General features: G+C 35.7%; 2 protein-coding genes across 2 annotated transcripts; one reads left to right on the top strand and one right to left on the bottom strand.

Moving 5' to 3' along the window:
* Positions 1 to 9: 9 nt before the first annotated feature.
* On the bottom strand, positions 10 to 4,277 carry LOC113749397 (serine decarboxylase). Its single transcript, XM_027293122.1, has 5 exons — positions 3,729 to 4,277; positions 2,436 to 2,667; positions 2,142 to 2,335; positions 1,832 to 1,968; positions 10 to 735 (listed from the first exon to the last, which is right to left on the bottom strand). The coding sequence occupies exons 1-5, from the start codon at positions 4,108 to 4,110 to the stop codon at positions 169 to 171; spliced, it is 1,512 nt and encodes a 503-aa protein (XP_027148923.1). The 5' UTR covers positions 4,111 to 4,277; the 3' UTR covers positions 10 to 168.
* An 8,914-nt stretch (positions 4,278 to 13,191) lies between these two features.
* LOC113749260 (SKP1-interacting partner 15) lies at positions 13,192 to 14,865 on the top strand. The gene has a single exon (XM_027292949.1). The coding sequence runs from the start codon at positions 13,535 to 13,537 to the stop codon at positions 14,672 to 14,674; it is 1,140 nt and encodes a 379-aa protein (XP_027148750.1). The 5' UTR covers positions 13,192 to 13,534; the 3' UTR covers positions 14,675 to 14,865.
* The last annotated feature ends 415 nt before the right edge of the window (positions 14,866 to 15,280 follow it).

Here is a 15,280-nt window from a genome sequence, read left to right on the forward strand (position 1 = left end):
TCTCCCTCATGGAAGCAGATTTAGCACTCCTAGATATTCAAAAGTAGAATTAAAATGGAATACAGTTTGAAATACAAGCTATACTGCCATGTTCAAACAAACATTACACAAATGAAGTGACTGCTGAAGACAAACTAACGGAGACTTTTAAGAGTCCTATCAAATGTTTCACTTGTGAAGAGGACAGGAACAGTTCCCACTTCCTATCTCAGCGGCAAGACACGGAGGCTTTACTTTATCATCTTTGTACCATATTGAACGTCCTTCAATTAATGCATCCAAGAAGCCTTCCAGCTTCTCAATCGTGACATTTGGCATCACAACAACATGTGCCATATTTCCCTGACAAGCAAGTTGCCACTGACGAACAAACTCCTCATCCCGTGGCCGCTCAAATACAACTGTGCTGCTCAGCTCATTGAGCATGGCACTTATTCCAGCTTGTCTTAGGCGATCCTTCAAGTAGTGAGCATTTCTAAGACACTTTTGGACTTCCTTCTGGAAGCCCTTGTACCCTTTCCTGTTAAGGGTGTACCACAGGAAGATTGGAGCATGGCCATTCCTACTTCCCATTATCGTAGCGTCTCTAGAAGCAAGATACTCTACATTCCTGGAGAGGGCATTGACGTGCTCTAGCCTAGTGATCTGCACACCGCATGGCATTGGACAGCCAACAAACTTGTGGCCAGAAACACTTACACTTCCAATAGGCTTTTTGAAAGTTACCTTTGGTGCCTGTCAAAAAAAAAAAAGTAAAAAAGCTGATATTGGAATGCAGGTTGAAAATGAGCCAATCATAATTACCTAAAGAGACATTCAACTTAATGTGCATTCAGTTTCACTTAGAGAATAAGGTTAATTAACTACAGTCCATGGAAATCTATGAGTAGATACCATGTTTCACGAGAAGGAAGACAGTCATAGTTTCTCTGTGGACCTAGTTCTTAGCCATGTACATGAAAGGAACAATGTCAACTTCATATTGGTGCCAAATATTCAAGTCATGATAAATTAATTAAACATACTGAATTTAAAACAAGATTTATCATGATTGTTTCAAGATTTTCCATCATTTCCCATTTCCAAGTAGCTCTCTCTCTGACCTTTGTTTACCAATACAAGTAAAAGCAAATTTTGTAACCCTTACCACCGCAGGGGTGATTGAACATCAAATTTTACACTAACATATGGCAGATAACACAATTTGCTTTGATTTCTTTTCCCTTAATTATATGAAAAGGAATGTCTTTAAGAGTGTGTAATAAGTCCACAAACAGCACTAAAATCTTAAGTAAACAAACAGGTAGAAAATTTTTATTACGCTAAGCTCTACTTCTAAAATTACTGCACCAAATATTCAGTTTCAAAAAGAGAACGACTCCACTAATTTTTAAACTTAAAGGTTACCATTTGAATGATCATGTTGACAGAAGCAGACTACAGCATATATTATTTTTATTTTTTTTCATCTGTATAGGAGTGTGTCTGCACCAATAGATAGATCTTGTATCCAGATGCCTTCATGTACCTCCATATGTGCAGAAGTTTGTGTATAACATCATAAATTGCTTCACTTGAATAACTTTAGGAGCTGAATAATGAATTTGTTTACAAATTAAAACTAAGCTTCGTTCTGTCTGCCATGATCTCAAACTCGGCTTCAGCTTGACATTAGAATTCAAGTCAGACTCAAGTACCAGCTATAGCTTCTACAGATTATGTTTGAGCCAAGCTAAAATAAGCAAAAGTTTCAGGACCAATTTCCTTGCGCACTGTGGGAATTCACATTCATATGGACAAAGGCAGATTAAAATGAAAAGTGTATGCTTACACGCTTTACAAATGGCATCATAAGACCAAATAAAGCTCCGTCGCAGTGGATGTAAAATCTATCATGTGAAAAACCACATTCTTCAAGAGTCTGTATCACAAGATCAAGATCATCAACAGCACCTTTAACCGTGGTTCCTACAAATACAGAATGAATTATTCAAAAAGCCAATCGCTATATGCCTGAAGATGGATGTATGGCCTGTTTCCCCCTTTTTATTCCCCACTTCCATATGAGTGAGTCCAAGAGTCAGGAGAGGGGAGGCCAGAACACAGGAGAGCACCATGAGAGAGAGAGAGAGAGAGAGTACCTATGTTTACATTGATGATCGCTGGCTTTTCTTTGTTAACAAGCAGCTTAGTCTTGAAATCTGCACAATCTATCTCGCCAGTGACTGAGGTATCCACCTTTACGCATTCCATTCTGTACATTCGTGCTGCCTTGAAGACAGAATAGTGAGATTCTCTTGATGCATACAGAATTCCATCAGGAAGGACTTCTCTCCTGCAAGAGCATTCACAAGCATGTCATAATAATCCTCAGGGCAGGTGATGAAGCATTTCACATTAAATTTAGACATGAAGCTCAGCTAAACAGTACTAACCCAACAATGATTCCATGAAGATTGCCCTCAGTACCACAGTTAGTGATATATCCCCAATATTCACTCTTCTCAATTTCCCACAACCTAGCAAACCAATCCAAAACACCCACTTCAAACTGTCTTGAGTGGACGCCGTAGTTGCTCTCTATAAAAGGATCTCCAAGATTGTTAATGGAGAAATGCTGCAGCTGAGCAAGAGCTCCATAATCAAAGTCCAAATTATATGGATACCCTGCAATAGATTTAAGATATGCTTATCAACTTTCCATGAAATGTAAAGGAGGCCCTCTTCAAAGCCAATAGAAAAGGCTTGTGAAGGTCGAAACTTGCACTTTGGCTATTTGTCCTCAAAACAAGAAATTGTGTATAAAAAAAAATATATCCTTTGAAACAAACATGCGAAGACAAATTCAAAATGGGTCTCCTTTATTATCTTATATACAGCACATTCTACCAAAAGAGGACAACATGAAAACCAAAAAGCAAAAGGAAAAGTATGAACTGTACGCTGAAAATAAGACAAATGAGACATTAGACCAGTATATAAATCACAAAAAGGACGAATTATCAGAATCTACAGGAAAAAATAGCAGCATTAGAATCTAAAAACACACCAATCAAAAAAGAAAAAGAATCTGCAACATGCAAAGGACCAATTCAATTCCAGGTTTGGCAAGGACTTGTCAATTAGAGCTTCCTGACATAGCTCGCTCTTATTAGCTCAAATTCCAGTATTTATAGCTCTTTCCAGCTTAAAGCTGTATTGAGGTTAATTTGTTCTCAGTAGCATTTTTGCCTTGTTCTAAGCATAAAAAATGCTGATTCTAAGAAGCAAATATTAAGATTCAGCTTCTGAAATTAAATTCTGACTTTTGAAATATATTAGAGTTTATGAATAAACAAAATTAAAAGCAAATGTTTTGATTTTCCAAGTTTTGCAACTGATTTTAAATAAAATTTTCATCCGCCTGTCCACAACAATCCCATGGAGCTAGTGATCACGAGTAAATTTCTGCACATTATATTATCCGGATAACTACAAAATTATAAAATTAGAAGCTCACGTGCATTTTATGTATACTAAGAACAATTTTCTCAAGCTTCACAAATCTCAGAAATGAATCCAATAAATCCGGTCGTATTGTTCAACTTATTTTCCTAAAAATCATACTTTTAGCTCATTCAAGAGGAAATAATAAAGAAAAACACGCAATTTTTCCAAAAGCTAAATGAGATCAACGATTTATATAGTGGAACACAGAAAATAAACGAGAAAAGAAAATACATTTGTACCTAAATGGTGCTTGGTTCTTTCAATAAGAGTTTTCCGGTAGCGAGCCAAGACACTAGCCATGTAGGCCTCTTTATCTCCGGTAGACTCGTCGTCGGCGTCCGGCTCCGTGACGGCGAGGCAAGTGGTATGCACGTTCCGTCCAAGGACAATCTCTCTCTTCTCCGCCTTGTCTCCATTGACTTCGGCCCCCTCAGCATCTCCACGATCCACTACCACCGTCTCCGATTCCACAGCCACTGGCGGGACCGGCTCTGACACCACCGCCATCGGATCGAAGTAATCGACGTCCCTTACGGTCTGAGTATCCTCCATTACTGATTTTCCGTTGGGTAATGGAGCAGATGACATCGTTCCGAGTCCTACCGTAGAGCTTCCCACCATTTGCGAGTAGCCTTTTTTTTTTGTTTCCTTGTTGGGGAAGGATCTGAGTGTATATAGAATCTGCTTTTGGGGGTTAGTTTGTAATTATGGAAGAAATAGCGGGGGAATCGGGAAAGAGCCAAGGTGGAGCTGAAGGCTAGAGGAGCATTGGAGCAAGACGATGGAAAACTGAACGGCGAAGGTTCTACATATAGAAGTCTTTGCTAAATTTTTTTTAAAATTATATTATTTTTAGATTAACAGTTTGATGAAACGGTGTCGTATTGAGGCTGTTCACTCGGGGACCTGTGCCCGCGGCAACTCGTCAAGTGGACTGTGGACCGTGGACCATATCACATGGGAGCTTTTGAGATTTTGTCTGTGCTACATTTCTATAATTCTCTTCCCTAATAATGGGAGGAGGAGTAGTTTTTTGTTTTTTTTTTTTTTTGTGATTTGGTGAATTGCAGATTCATCGGGGTGTTCTTCATGGTTTATGGTTTGTACAATTGTTAGTTTCAATGGCAACATAAAATGGACGTACTTACAGAATAAATATAACTACTAACACACGGATTAACATATATATATATTATTGCAATGTATAAAAATATGGATTAATTTTCCATATACTGACTTTATCATTGGATATATAACACATAATCTGAATTTAAATTTGAAACTCAAATTTTGCATATGTGTCATATATCCAACCATAATAGTATATATATTGTTAGTATATAGTATAAGATTGTAATGTATAAAAACATAATACATTTAATTATTAATTGAAATTTGTGTGTCACAATCAATCTTTTTTCCTTAAAACAATTGCACAATTAATCAGTCCATACATTCACAGTGATAATATCATATTTACAGATAAAGTTTAGGCTTGAATGTTTTACAAAATGAGTAGGTTTCTTTATCAATTTAATAAATCCAATAGAACTTGCTACCTTCACATTCATAAAATTTTAAAGGGTTAATGTCATTCAAAAAGAACCATTTGCATGTTTTTCCTTTTTACTCGATCACAAACTTCACCAATGATCACTTTCCGCATATGCAAAAATTCCTACAAATTAAGTAGTCTTAATTAGGTGGATGATCACTAGATAAAAAGTTTTCCTTTCATGTATTTCACTTGAGAAAGTTATTACAAAGTCTATAACAATTTTCAAACGTTGGATTAATCAAGTGACGCGGTCATTGTAATAATGTTTGCCTTCTTCTCAAGGACTAATATGCAATTTAAAAAAATATGAATTATTCATAATATTTCTTTTCTTTTAACCTCTAATATCCAATGTCAACAGGCTTCTCTTAGGCCTTGCCATGATAGCCACAAGGACAGTTTCAAAGGTCTAGGCATGTTTATGGCTGATTGTTAACATATGAAGGGTGACATGAAACTCCACCGAAATTCAATTCCCTAAGAAAAAATCTATATAACCACCGTGTTTTGGCTCAATAGCCACAAAAAAAAAAGATTAAATCTCTGTTTGAACTATAGGTCAGAGTACTCCTTTGGTATAGTCGGATTTGTACATCTACTAGTCCCTTGCACAGTTTCATTGAACTCCTTCTTTCTGTAAAATATGATAAATTAGATTATAAAAATGTTACCGTTGCGGCCAAAAAAAAATCTATAGACATGGGGATCTCGATTTCTATAAGTTATGCAACAATACGTCTTTCTATTTTTTTTTTTTTTTGGTTGCCTGCCACGGTATCCAGGGCTTTGCCCTGACTAATCCGTTGGTCGACCCGGGTCGCACACCTGGCTGTGGTGGGTGAGTCTCCCAACAAGGATAGCTGCATACGCCAGGTTTCGAACCCGAGACCTGCTTAAGCGGAACCAAGCTGCTTACCACTTGGCCCAACCCCAGTTGGTCAATACGTCTTTCTATGACAAACATCCAAGAATGCTTTTAACTTATCGTTTGCAATCCATTTAAATAAGCACAACCGGGTCTCTGAAATAGAGATTGTTCTGTTTTCTTTTAGTACAAGTATACCCTCTTCTTTGTATTTATTTTCTGCTTATTGTTCATGAGATACAAGTAGTGTAGGATGAGCTTGGCAAAGCAGGAATTTCAGTAAGTGTAGTTGGAGAACCGATCTTGATGATTTTGGAGTAAGAAACTTTTGGTTGGTAGTGAATTAGCGTTCAAAGTTCTCAGAATCTATTGCCATTTGGATTCTCATACTAGTTAAAAAATAGGGCTCAATAACAAAAAAATCTTTTCCAATGCTTTGCCAAAATTGTATTTTAAGAAAGGGTTTTTCTAACGGGTTCTCTTTAGAACACCCGTTAACATACCTAACATTCACCTAACCTATCATATATATATATATATATATATACACATACCAATAATTATTATCCTCTCTTGTATTTATATACTTTCCCTATTTAATCTTACCTACTCTCTCTTGTATTTATTTACTTTTTCTAATTAATCTTATATTTTTAAATATATAACACTTAAAATATATCTTAACGGACAGACCGTTTAAGAAAACTTTTGTTGTTTCCTATACTTTATGATGAAAAATCTCACTGTTAATTTAATACACAAAGTTTCAAAAACAATAGTTTCAAATGTCAAGGTCAAAATGTTGAGGGTGCCAAGGGAGATTACTCATTATCATTAATTAATACATGTTAATGCGCATCAATGAATCTCTCACCATACCATATCAGGAACCTTCAAGAAGTAGCTTTAACCAGGATTCATATCAGATTTCAAGGGTGAAGACTGAAGACCCTTAGGGTTGGTGGATAAGGGATGATTCTGATGGACCCAAAATGTTGCTACATTCTTGACGTGGTTTTGTACATGATGCATGTGCTGATTATCTGGCTGTACCCACATCAAAATTATTGGTGTTGGTACCATATGTAATTGACTAAGGATCTTTTTCTTTTAATCATGTGCAATGAAGTGTATCCATATCCAATTTTGCAGCGGGATCATGTCGGCAATCATATAATTTCACATATCAATCTTTAGAACAAAACACTTCATGCAAAGTTAGACAATTCTAATGCCCTTTCTTTATTGAGAGAGTTCACCAGTTGTGTGCCATGTATTGAAGGAAAGGAATTGCAGAATCTTTAACAACAAAGCTGCTGAGGCTATCGTCTATCTATAATGCTACTCGGCGCGATGCGCAGAACTCGAGAGACAAGGTTGCTTAGTTAAGCTGCAATTTTGCAAAGGACATTTGTTGCAAATTTTAGTTAACTATAGCTTTAGGTTGTGGTTGATGATAGTTAATAGGATGCTGGTGTAACTGTAAGCTTCCTGGTATATCAATAAAATGACATTTATGTAAGACACAAAGAAAAAGAACAGGAAGAGTACTTTAAAGATACTTTTGACTTGCTAGCTCAGGCAAGGGCTTGGTGATAATAAAATCAATATCGAAATACAGAACTTTGATGATATATACTTTCAACATACTAGTCAGGCATGGGCTTAGTTCTAAAAAAATCAACCAAAAGCAAAATGAGTTCGAGAGGAATTGCCAGTTTTAAGTGTGGAGACGTAGTATTGCATGCATTATTTTGCAAAGGAGCAAAATAATTTTTGTCAACTATTATTGGCTAAAAGCATTTAGGTGATTTTGCACTTTTGTTTGCTTATATATACAAAGTTCAGGAACAAAAGTTTCAAGTTCAAACTGATGAAAGTCAAAACATTAGGGAAAAAAATTGTTCAAAACGTCCCTCACATTTTGTTAAATAAATTTTTTTCCTGTTTTACTTTTAAAATATTAACTTTACCTCCCTTACAAATTCAAATTAACAAAATTCAGTCCTAATCTAAGTTTTTGACTACTTTTTAACTTAAAATTTTCATGTGATCCACATATAATCATTTTTTATGTACAAAAAGGTCACATCTCACTTTTTTAGTGGCAAAAATGAATATGGACTTGGTCAGATATCACTTTTTTAGGAAAAAAAATAACAATCACTCAGATCAGATTATGTATTTTTAGAAACAAAATTGAATATGGATCGGATCATTTATTTAACTATAAATGAAATCTTTGCTCTAAAAAAATAATCATACGGGGTCACATGATAGATTTAGAGTAAAAGGTGATTGAAAATCTAGGTTGAGATCAAATTTTATAGATTTTAAATAACAAAATTTAGTGACATGTGAGAAACATTTAAAACGGTTCTCCCAAACATTAAGGGTACCAAGTGAAATTTGGCGTTTCCGCCTTTACGCGTTAAGGCGTTAACACGTCAGACGGTTGGAGAATCTCGCACCATATCAGAAATCAGAAGGTGTGGGTGACGGTCCTACGTGGAAAAGCAACTATTCACGTGGACCCAACCTTTGATAGATTCTTGAATCTTGACGTGTCCTAATTTATTCCCCGTTTGTGCCCACCGGATCGTTCTTTCTTAGCAAGTGTAGTCGCTTCCAACCGCAGATACCGGCAGGGAGGAGACACGGGAGCCTAACACGTAAGAGGGTGAAGGAGGCAGGAGCAATATATATATAAAGTGTGGGGCACGAAAATAAATAGGAGGAAAATACAAGTTGTGGCCTGGACATAAATACGAACATATTGATGTGAAACTAGGGGTGCAATAGACCCGAAATGAGTTCAACTGAATTAAAGCTGTGCTCGAGATCGATCAAGCAAAATAATAACAATTTGAACTTAACATGATGAGATTGTGAAAGAGTTCGTACTCGACTCGATTGAGTTCGATCGTTAAGCTAGGATTTAGGTCTTTTTAGAAATTTTTGTATTCCTTTAGATTTTTGAAGGGATAAAATTGAATCTAATGCCCATGAAACTAGTTGTACTACAGAAGAGAAGAAATGAAATTTCTCAATAAGTTCTGAACACTTATGCAATTTAAGTCATATAATATAAGATAATTATTTAATATATACATTAATGTTTAATAAGACTCGACGAACTATCGAACATATAATACTCTGCTTGCACTCGGCTCGTTGGGACAATCAAACATGCTCTCAAGTTACTCGGTTCGTATACATCTCTAAGTGAAACTTTGTTTCAGAGGAAAAAAGAAATGGATCCTTATGAATGAAAGTCAAAGTTAAATTATTGAATTTGTCACATTAGTTAATGAATAGTTATGTGTTCATGATTTGGAAAATTGTCATATGATTGTGAATCTATCCAGAAATAAAAACACTTAAAAGTTGAACTATGAACAAAAACAAAGCACTCAAAAACCTGCCCAAATTAAATATTAAACAAAGTAAATATAGAAATTAAGGGAAAAGAACAGGCATTGATTCTTGTTGAAAAAAATAAACACTAAAAATTTGAATTATCACCCAAATTAAAATACTTAAAAACTAGCGAAGTTAAATATTAAACATAATAAGTACAGAAATTAACAAAAAGAAGCACATGAAAAAAAAGACAGGATTGATTATTGTTAATAAAAATAAAACACTTAAAATTTGAATTATGAACAAAAATAAATCACTTAATATCTGCCCAAATTAAATGTTAAACACAACATTTAAATTAAGGAAAAGAAGTTGGCAAAAAAGAAGAAGTGATTCTTGTTAACAAAAAAATAAAATAAAATTTTTTTTTACCCTTCCATCCCTACCTACTATGCACAAGATTTGAATCTTAAACCTGACGACGAGAAAAACTCTAAGAGCTCTCTTCTAACCATTGGAAACACTAAAAATTGACCAAAAAACTTTTAATATGTGTGTGTGTGAGATATGATAAGTAAAAAGGATTGAAATTAATTGTTTAAAAAAAGAGAACGCAAATCACTAAGGAACGTGAACATTAACTTTGTCTACTTGGCCACTTGAGAGACCTCCCACTTTGCAAAACGTGAAAAATACCTAATTTAACAAATCTTTTGGAGGAACTAAACCAATCTTTTGGAGGAGGAACTAAACAATGTTTAAAATATGTGTCAAAACTATGAATTAATAGATCCATTGAAACTTTCATAAATGTATTGAATTATAGAAAGAATGAAATTTGTCCAAATTTTAGTAATAATAATATATTATCAAACCAAATACTAAGAATAGAAAATTAAATGTGATCTAAGAGAATTAAAAAATGGAAAATTAATGAGTAGATTGATAAAATAGTTTTTTTTTAATAAAAAGGTTTCATAAAGCATGATTAATACAAAGTACAAACGTATATAAAGTAAAAAATTAATAAATTGACTGAAAGTTGAGATAGTTAAGGAAGTGAAAAAGAAAAGGTGAATAAGGGTGAAAATAAATAGATGGAATGGATTGTTACAAAAAAATAAAATACTTAAAATCTACTGAAGTTAAAAAAAAATAAATAAATATGGCCATATGGTGAATTATTATGTACGTATACATATATATATATATATATATATATATATGCGTGTGTGAGAAGGCATCATCCCTGAGTTTGATTTGAAAAGATTGAGTTGGATCTCCAGGAATTAGGAATGGATTTTCTTCCTCTTCAGTTTCCTGAATCCAATTTATTGTTGAAGTCTCATCAATTGCTTGGAATTGATTTGAGACTGTTTCATTGGGTACCCACTCTGAAGTAGATTCCGCAGATATCCAGTTTGAGGATGATTCTTCAGGGATCCACTCCCAATTAGCTTGATTTGATGATGTTTGGCACTCATTGGTTTGAATGTTGGATATCCCTCCGTGGGATGTTTGTTCCCAAGTAGAGTATCCATTGAAGAAACGGTTTTTTTCTTCTGGATTGTATGATGATGAACACTATGGGTTCTAGTATATTGCATATATTCATAATGGTAGACACTAGATAGTACCCTAAACCCTAAATGCTTGAGAAAATTTATTTCTTGAAAGGATTTCAACAAAGTGAGACAGAGAGGTTAATGACATGCACAACACTTGAAAGAAGGATTAGAATAAGAAAGACAACACAAATGAGTTTCAATTAACCTAATGCAAGTGCAAATTAATTAGGAAGTTCATACAATATGATTTTTGACAAGGATTGAATTCACTTTTGAAAACCCTTTTAACTTGTCGATCATTTGATGTTGAGTCTCTTTCCGTTCCACTTTCATTCAAGCAGAAGTTTTAGTTAATTAAGTTGAATGATCTGCATAAAATGTTATCACAAACATAAAGGAATCCTACGTTTTTAGGACCAAAAGGGGCGAAAAAAAAGAAGATGCACATCTATCGATCGAATTGTTGGTGCAAATATATTCTTCGATTTCAAAGACAAAAACATGTAAGCACATGTTATGGCTTTAAATTTCTCAAATTAATTACCCAAATAAATAATAGAAGACCCCGTATCTACTAAAAGTTTGGGCTAGGACACACTACTTTATAGACAATTCTCAAGCCTTCATATGCTTTCTTATATGGTTTAAAGTCTCCATTGAATATTAAAAAAAAAAAAACTCCTGCCTTTTTGTGTAAGATATGATCCTAGAATTGAAATTGTAATTTTTTTTGGGGGTTTACCCAATAAGAATTGATAATATTGGAAGAAGGGCTGGATTCGATGGTAAAATAGAAGAAATTATTAAAAAAAATTTTGGATTCAAAACCTCGCACTTAAAAAAAAATATAGTTCAAAACGTCCTGATTGCAAAAAATCAAAAGAAGACAATTAATGTTTAGATGCAAGTACATGTGGCACTTCGATATATACCTAAAGCCTAGAGTTCGGGTTTCACAAGAAATTCTTCTTTTCTACCTTTCTATCAACCAAAACTGGAGATTAGTTTCCTTGATTTAAACTTCGGGCGATTCATCTTGGAAAATCCGAAAACAAGACAAAGACAGAAGGGAATAGTTTATTAATAATACTGACTTTTGTTTTACAGGAAAAAAAATAGAATTCTCCGAAATCGAATAAGTTAAAGAGACCGGCCAAGTCCACCATGACCTGATCCATTCGTATGCCACAAAGGCCCATATGCAACCCATTGGAAAAATCCAATCACCAATTCCAGGGCAAACTAAACGAGAAGAGTATTCATTGTACAAGAAGCAGCCATTTGGCATATGGGGCCGCCTTACTAATTTCATTCCCACTAACTAATAGAGTATTATAAAATTAAGGCCTAGTTTGGATGGAGCGCTTGCAAGAAAAATGAAGACAAAAGAAATCTGCATTTTAGGAGTTGGTTGGCTTAAGAAAAGAGGAAAAAGGAGCGAAATTTTGCCGCATGAATATTAAGGATTTTGTTTCATGATAGCATTCTTAACAAAAAACAATTGCTCACAACTCATTCTATTTCCTTCCTAAAGTTTAAGGCCTATTTTCCTTTATTTGATGATTCAAGTTCAAACCTTTATCTTTTTTTCTTTTTCTATGGTACATGATAAAATTTTAAGTTGCAACAAAAAAAAAATTGAAAAGACAAGAAAAATATAGACATACACGGATATATGAAATTTAGTGAAAATATGAGTTACAAAGGACTGTAGCAAAAAGATAGGTTAAATACTCAAACTTGACCTGCATGAGTGGAATTTTTGTCTACTCAAATGAGAGGGACACTGAATTTGCAATATATCCTTATAGTAAACACAAAAAAAAAAAAAAAGTGAATAGCCTAAATTTCCATGCAATGAGAAATACAAAAAATGATATTTCACCATACAAACATAAATTTGATAGTTGTACCAAAAATTGCCCTACTATTGATACTTTCCCTCCCAAACAAGGTTGAAGAACCTAATAGCTTGTTTGTGAGTTGAGGATAGAAAGAAAAGAAGAGAAGTTATGAGAAAAAAGAAAGGATAAAAAAAGAAGAGAAAAGATTTTAATGTTGTTTGAAAATTTATAAAAGGAAAGAAATGATTTTGAACACATTGGTCAATAAATTTTTCATTCAATAGTTTTTCAAGAATAGAACGGACAATTCAAAAAATTTTTGTCAGCCTTTTCGTAGCTTTCCTTTTCTTTTCTGCCCGTTTTGGGATGAAAAATTTTGTTAATTGCAGTGGGTCTCTTCCTCCTCCCAAATTAGCTGGATTCTCTTCCTTTCTATTTCACTAAAACACTCAAATGTGGAAAACACCTACGTTTGTCTTCCCTTCTTTTCTTTTCTGCTGAAATCTCATCTCCCAAACTAAGCATAAATTCCCTTCCTCTCCTCTAGCAGTTGGCAAAACATGTCTTGAGAGAGTCAAACAAATACTCCCATTTCCTGCACCCACATCAAACAAAAACCTCCAACTCCACTCCACCGTCCACTTTTGCCACCTTAAAAGCCTTAAACCAATTTCCATTTCCCCCAAGCAAAATTCCCCCATCAAACCAGCCAACTACCCAATTCCCGTCCCACCACCACCACCACAGCCGCCCTCCACCACCACCTCCACCAGACTCCAAAATCCCATCATCTCCTCGCCCCCCCAAAAAACCCCCAAGAAAACCCAGAGAAGAAACCCAAAAGAGGATGGAATCTTCCCCACTCAATCGGTTGCCTCAAGACACCCTCCACCAGATCTTTTCTTCCCTGCCACTCCGCCAGATGATCATCTGCAGAGCAGTTTGTAAGTCCCTGTATACCGCTCTTTCTTCTCCATCATTCTTGCACTTGATTTCCAGTTCCCAATCCCATGTGCTTTCCCTAATTGCCCTCCGCCCTTCCCACCGATCCCACTCGCATTCCCACCTGTCTTCCCATCCTGCTCTCCACGTGTTCGACCCTTTGTCTGACAGATGGTTCAGATTTCCCCTCAACTTCCTTCCCTTTCCCTCCCTCCTCCCCATCACCTCCTCTCGTGGCCTGCTCTATCTCTGGGCTTCGTCCTCTAGTTCTTCCCCCAATCCCGGCCCGATCAGTAATAAAATGCTGATTGTTTGCAACCCTTTGACGAGGCAATTCAAGGCCTTACCTCAGCTGGGCTCGGCTTGGTCGCGCCACGGCTCCGTTCTAATCGGAGCTGGCCCCAGCCAAGTTCTGGTTCTTACCGAGCTAGCTACTTTATACTCGACTGCCAATTCTTGGCTCAAGTATTCGTCTAATCTACCTTCCAAGCCGCGAAGCCCTGTTTTGATTGAGAATTTTATACTTGCCCTTTGTGATGTGGGATCGCCATGGCGATCTCAGTGGAAGTTGTTTAAGTCTATGGTGATTAACAGAGGGGATCAGTTGGTCCAGAAATGGACTCGGCTCGAGAAGCACGAGTGGGGCGATGTGTTTGATATAATAAAGCGGCCTAGATTGTTAGTGGGAGGGAAGAATAAGGTTCTCATGATTGGTGGATTGAAGAGTTCTTACTCGCTGCATAGCGCGTGTTCGACAATTTTGATCCTGAGGTTGGATTTGGAGAGTCTAGAGTGGGACGAGGCTGGGCGAATGCCATCAGAAATGTATAGGCTTTTTCAGGATTCGAGTAAGTTTAAGGTGTTTGGAGGGGGAAATCGGGTCTGTTTTTCTGCTAAAAGGGTTGGAAAATTGGTGGTTTGGGAGTGTTTTGAGGAGAATGGCTGTGAAAAGACTGAGTGGCGGTGGATTGATGGTGTCCCTGGAAATGGAGATGGGCTTTGCCGGGGTTTCTTGCTTGAGGCTCAGCTCTCAGCAGTGCCTTAGGGAACGTGGAGGAGTCGGGAATTGGCAAATGATAATTTTTATTGGTGTTTGAATTGCAATTTGTATTGGTCAAGGTCTGAAGTAATTGCATGATAATCATGCTGGAAACTGAATGTTTCTATTGTTGTACCAGTATCTTTTTTGTTTATTGAAATTAAATTAATGAGGATTGGACGCCTTGTATGTTGTTATTATTGTCCTCATACATTTTCCTGAAATTGATTTTGGTGTTTCCTTCCTTTCTTTGGTGTCATTTTTCCTAATTTTTGTTTGTAATGCTACAAGACTTGTAGCTTTGTATGAATTGAAATTTGAAATTGAAAATGGTTTCATCATTTCTGTCCGCCATTTCGTGAATATGTTTGGTTGTTGTTACCAGTTACCATTGTGCTTGGATTGTTATTTGTTGATTTTCTTGTAGTAATGGGTGCTTATCAAGGGGCATATAGTTTACAGTATATTAAGGTGTAAAAGATATACCTTTAATGCTGGTTAGCAGTAGATTGGTTGCAAGTACAACATTTCAGTTTTTATCATGCAATGGAAGGTTGCTATTTCTTGTTCAATAACATAATCTGAAGTATGCAGAAGGTCATGATTGGTTGT

This window comes from Coffea eugenioides, chromosome 10, assembly GCF_003713205.1.
Source record: "Coffea eugenioides isolate CCC68of chromosome 10, Ceug_1.0, whole genome shotgun sequence".
In the NCBI taxonomy this organism is placed as follows: Eukaryota; Viridiplantae; Streptophyta; class Magnoliopsida; order Gentianales; family Rubiaceae; genus Coffea; species Coffea eugenioides.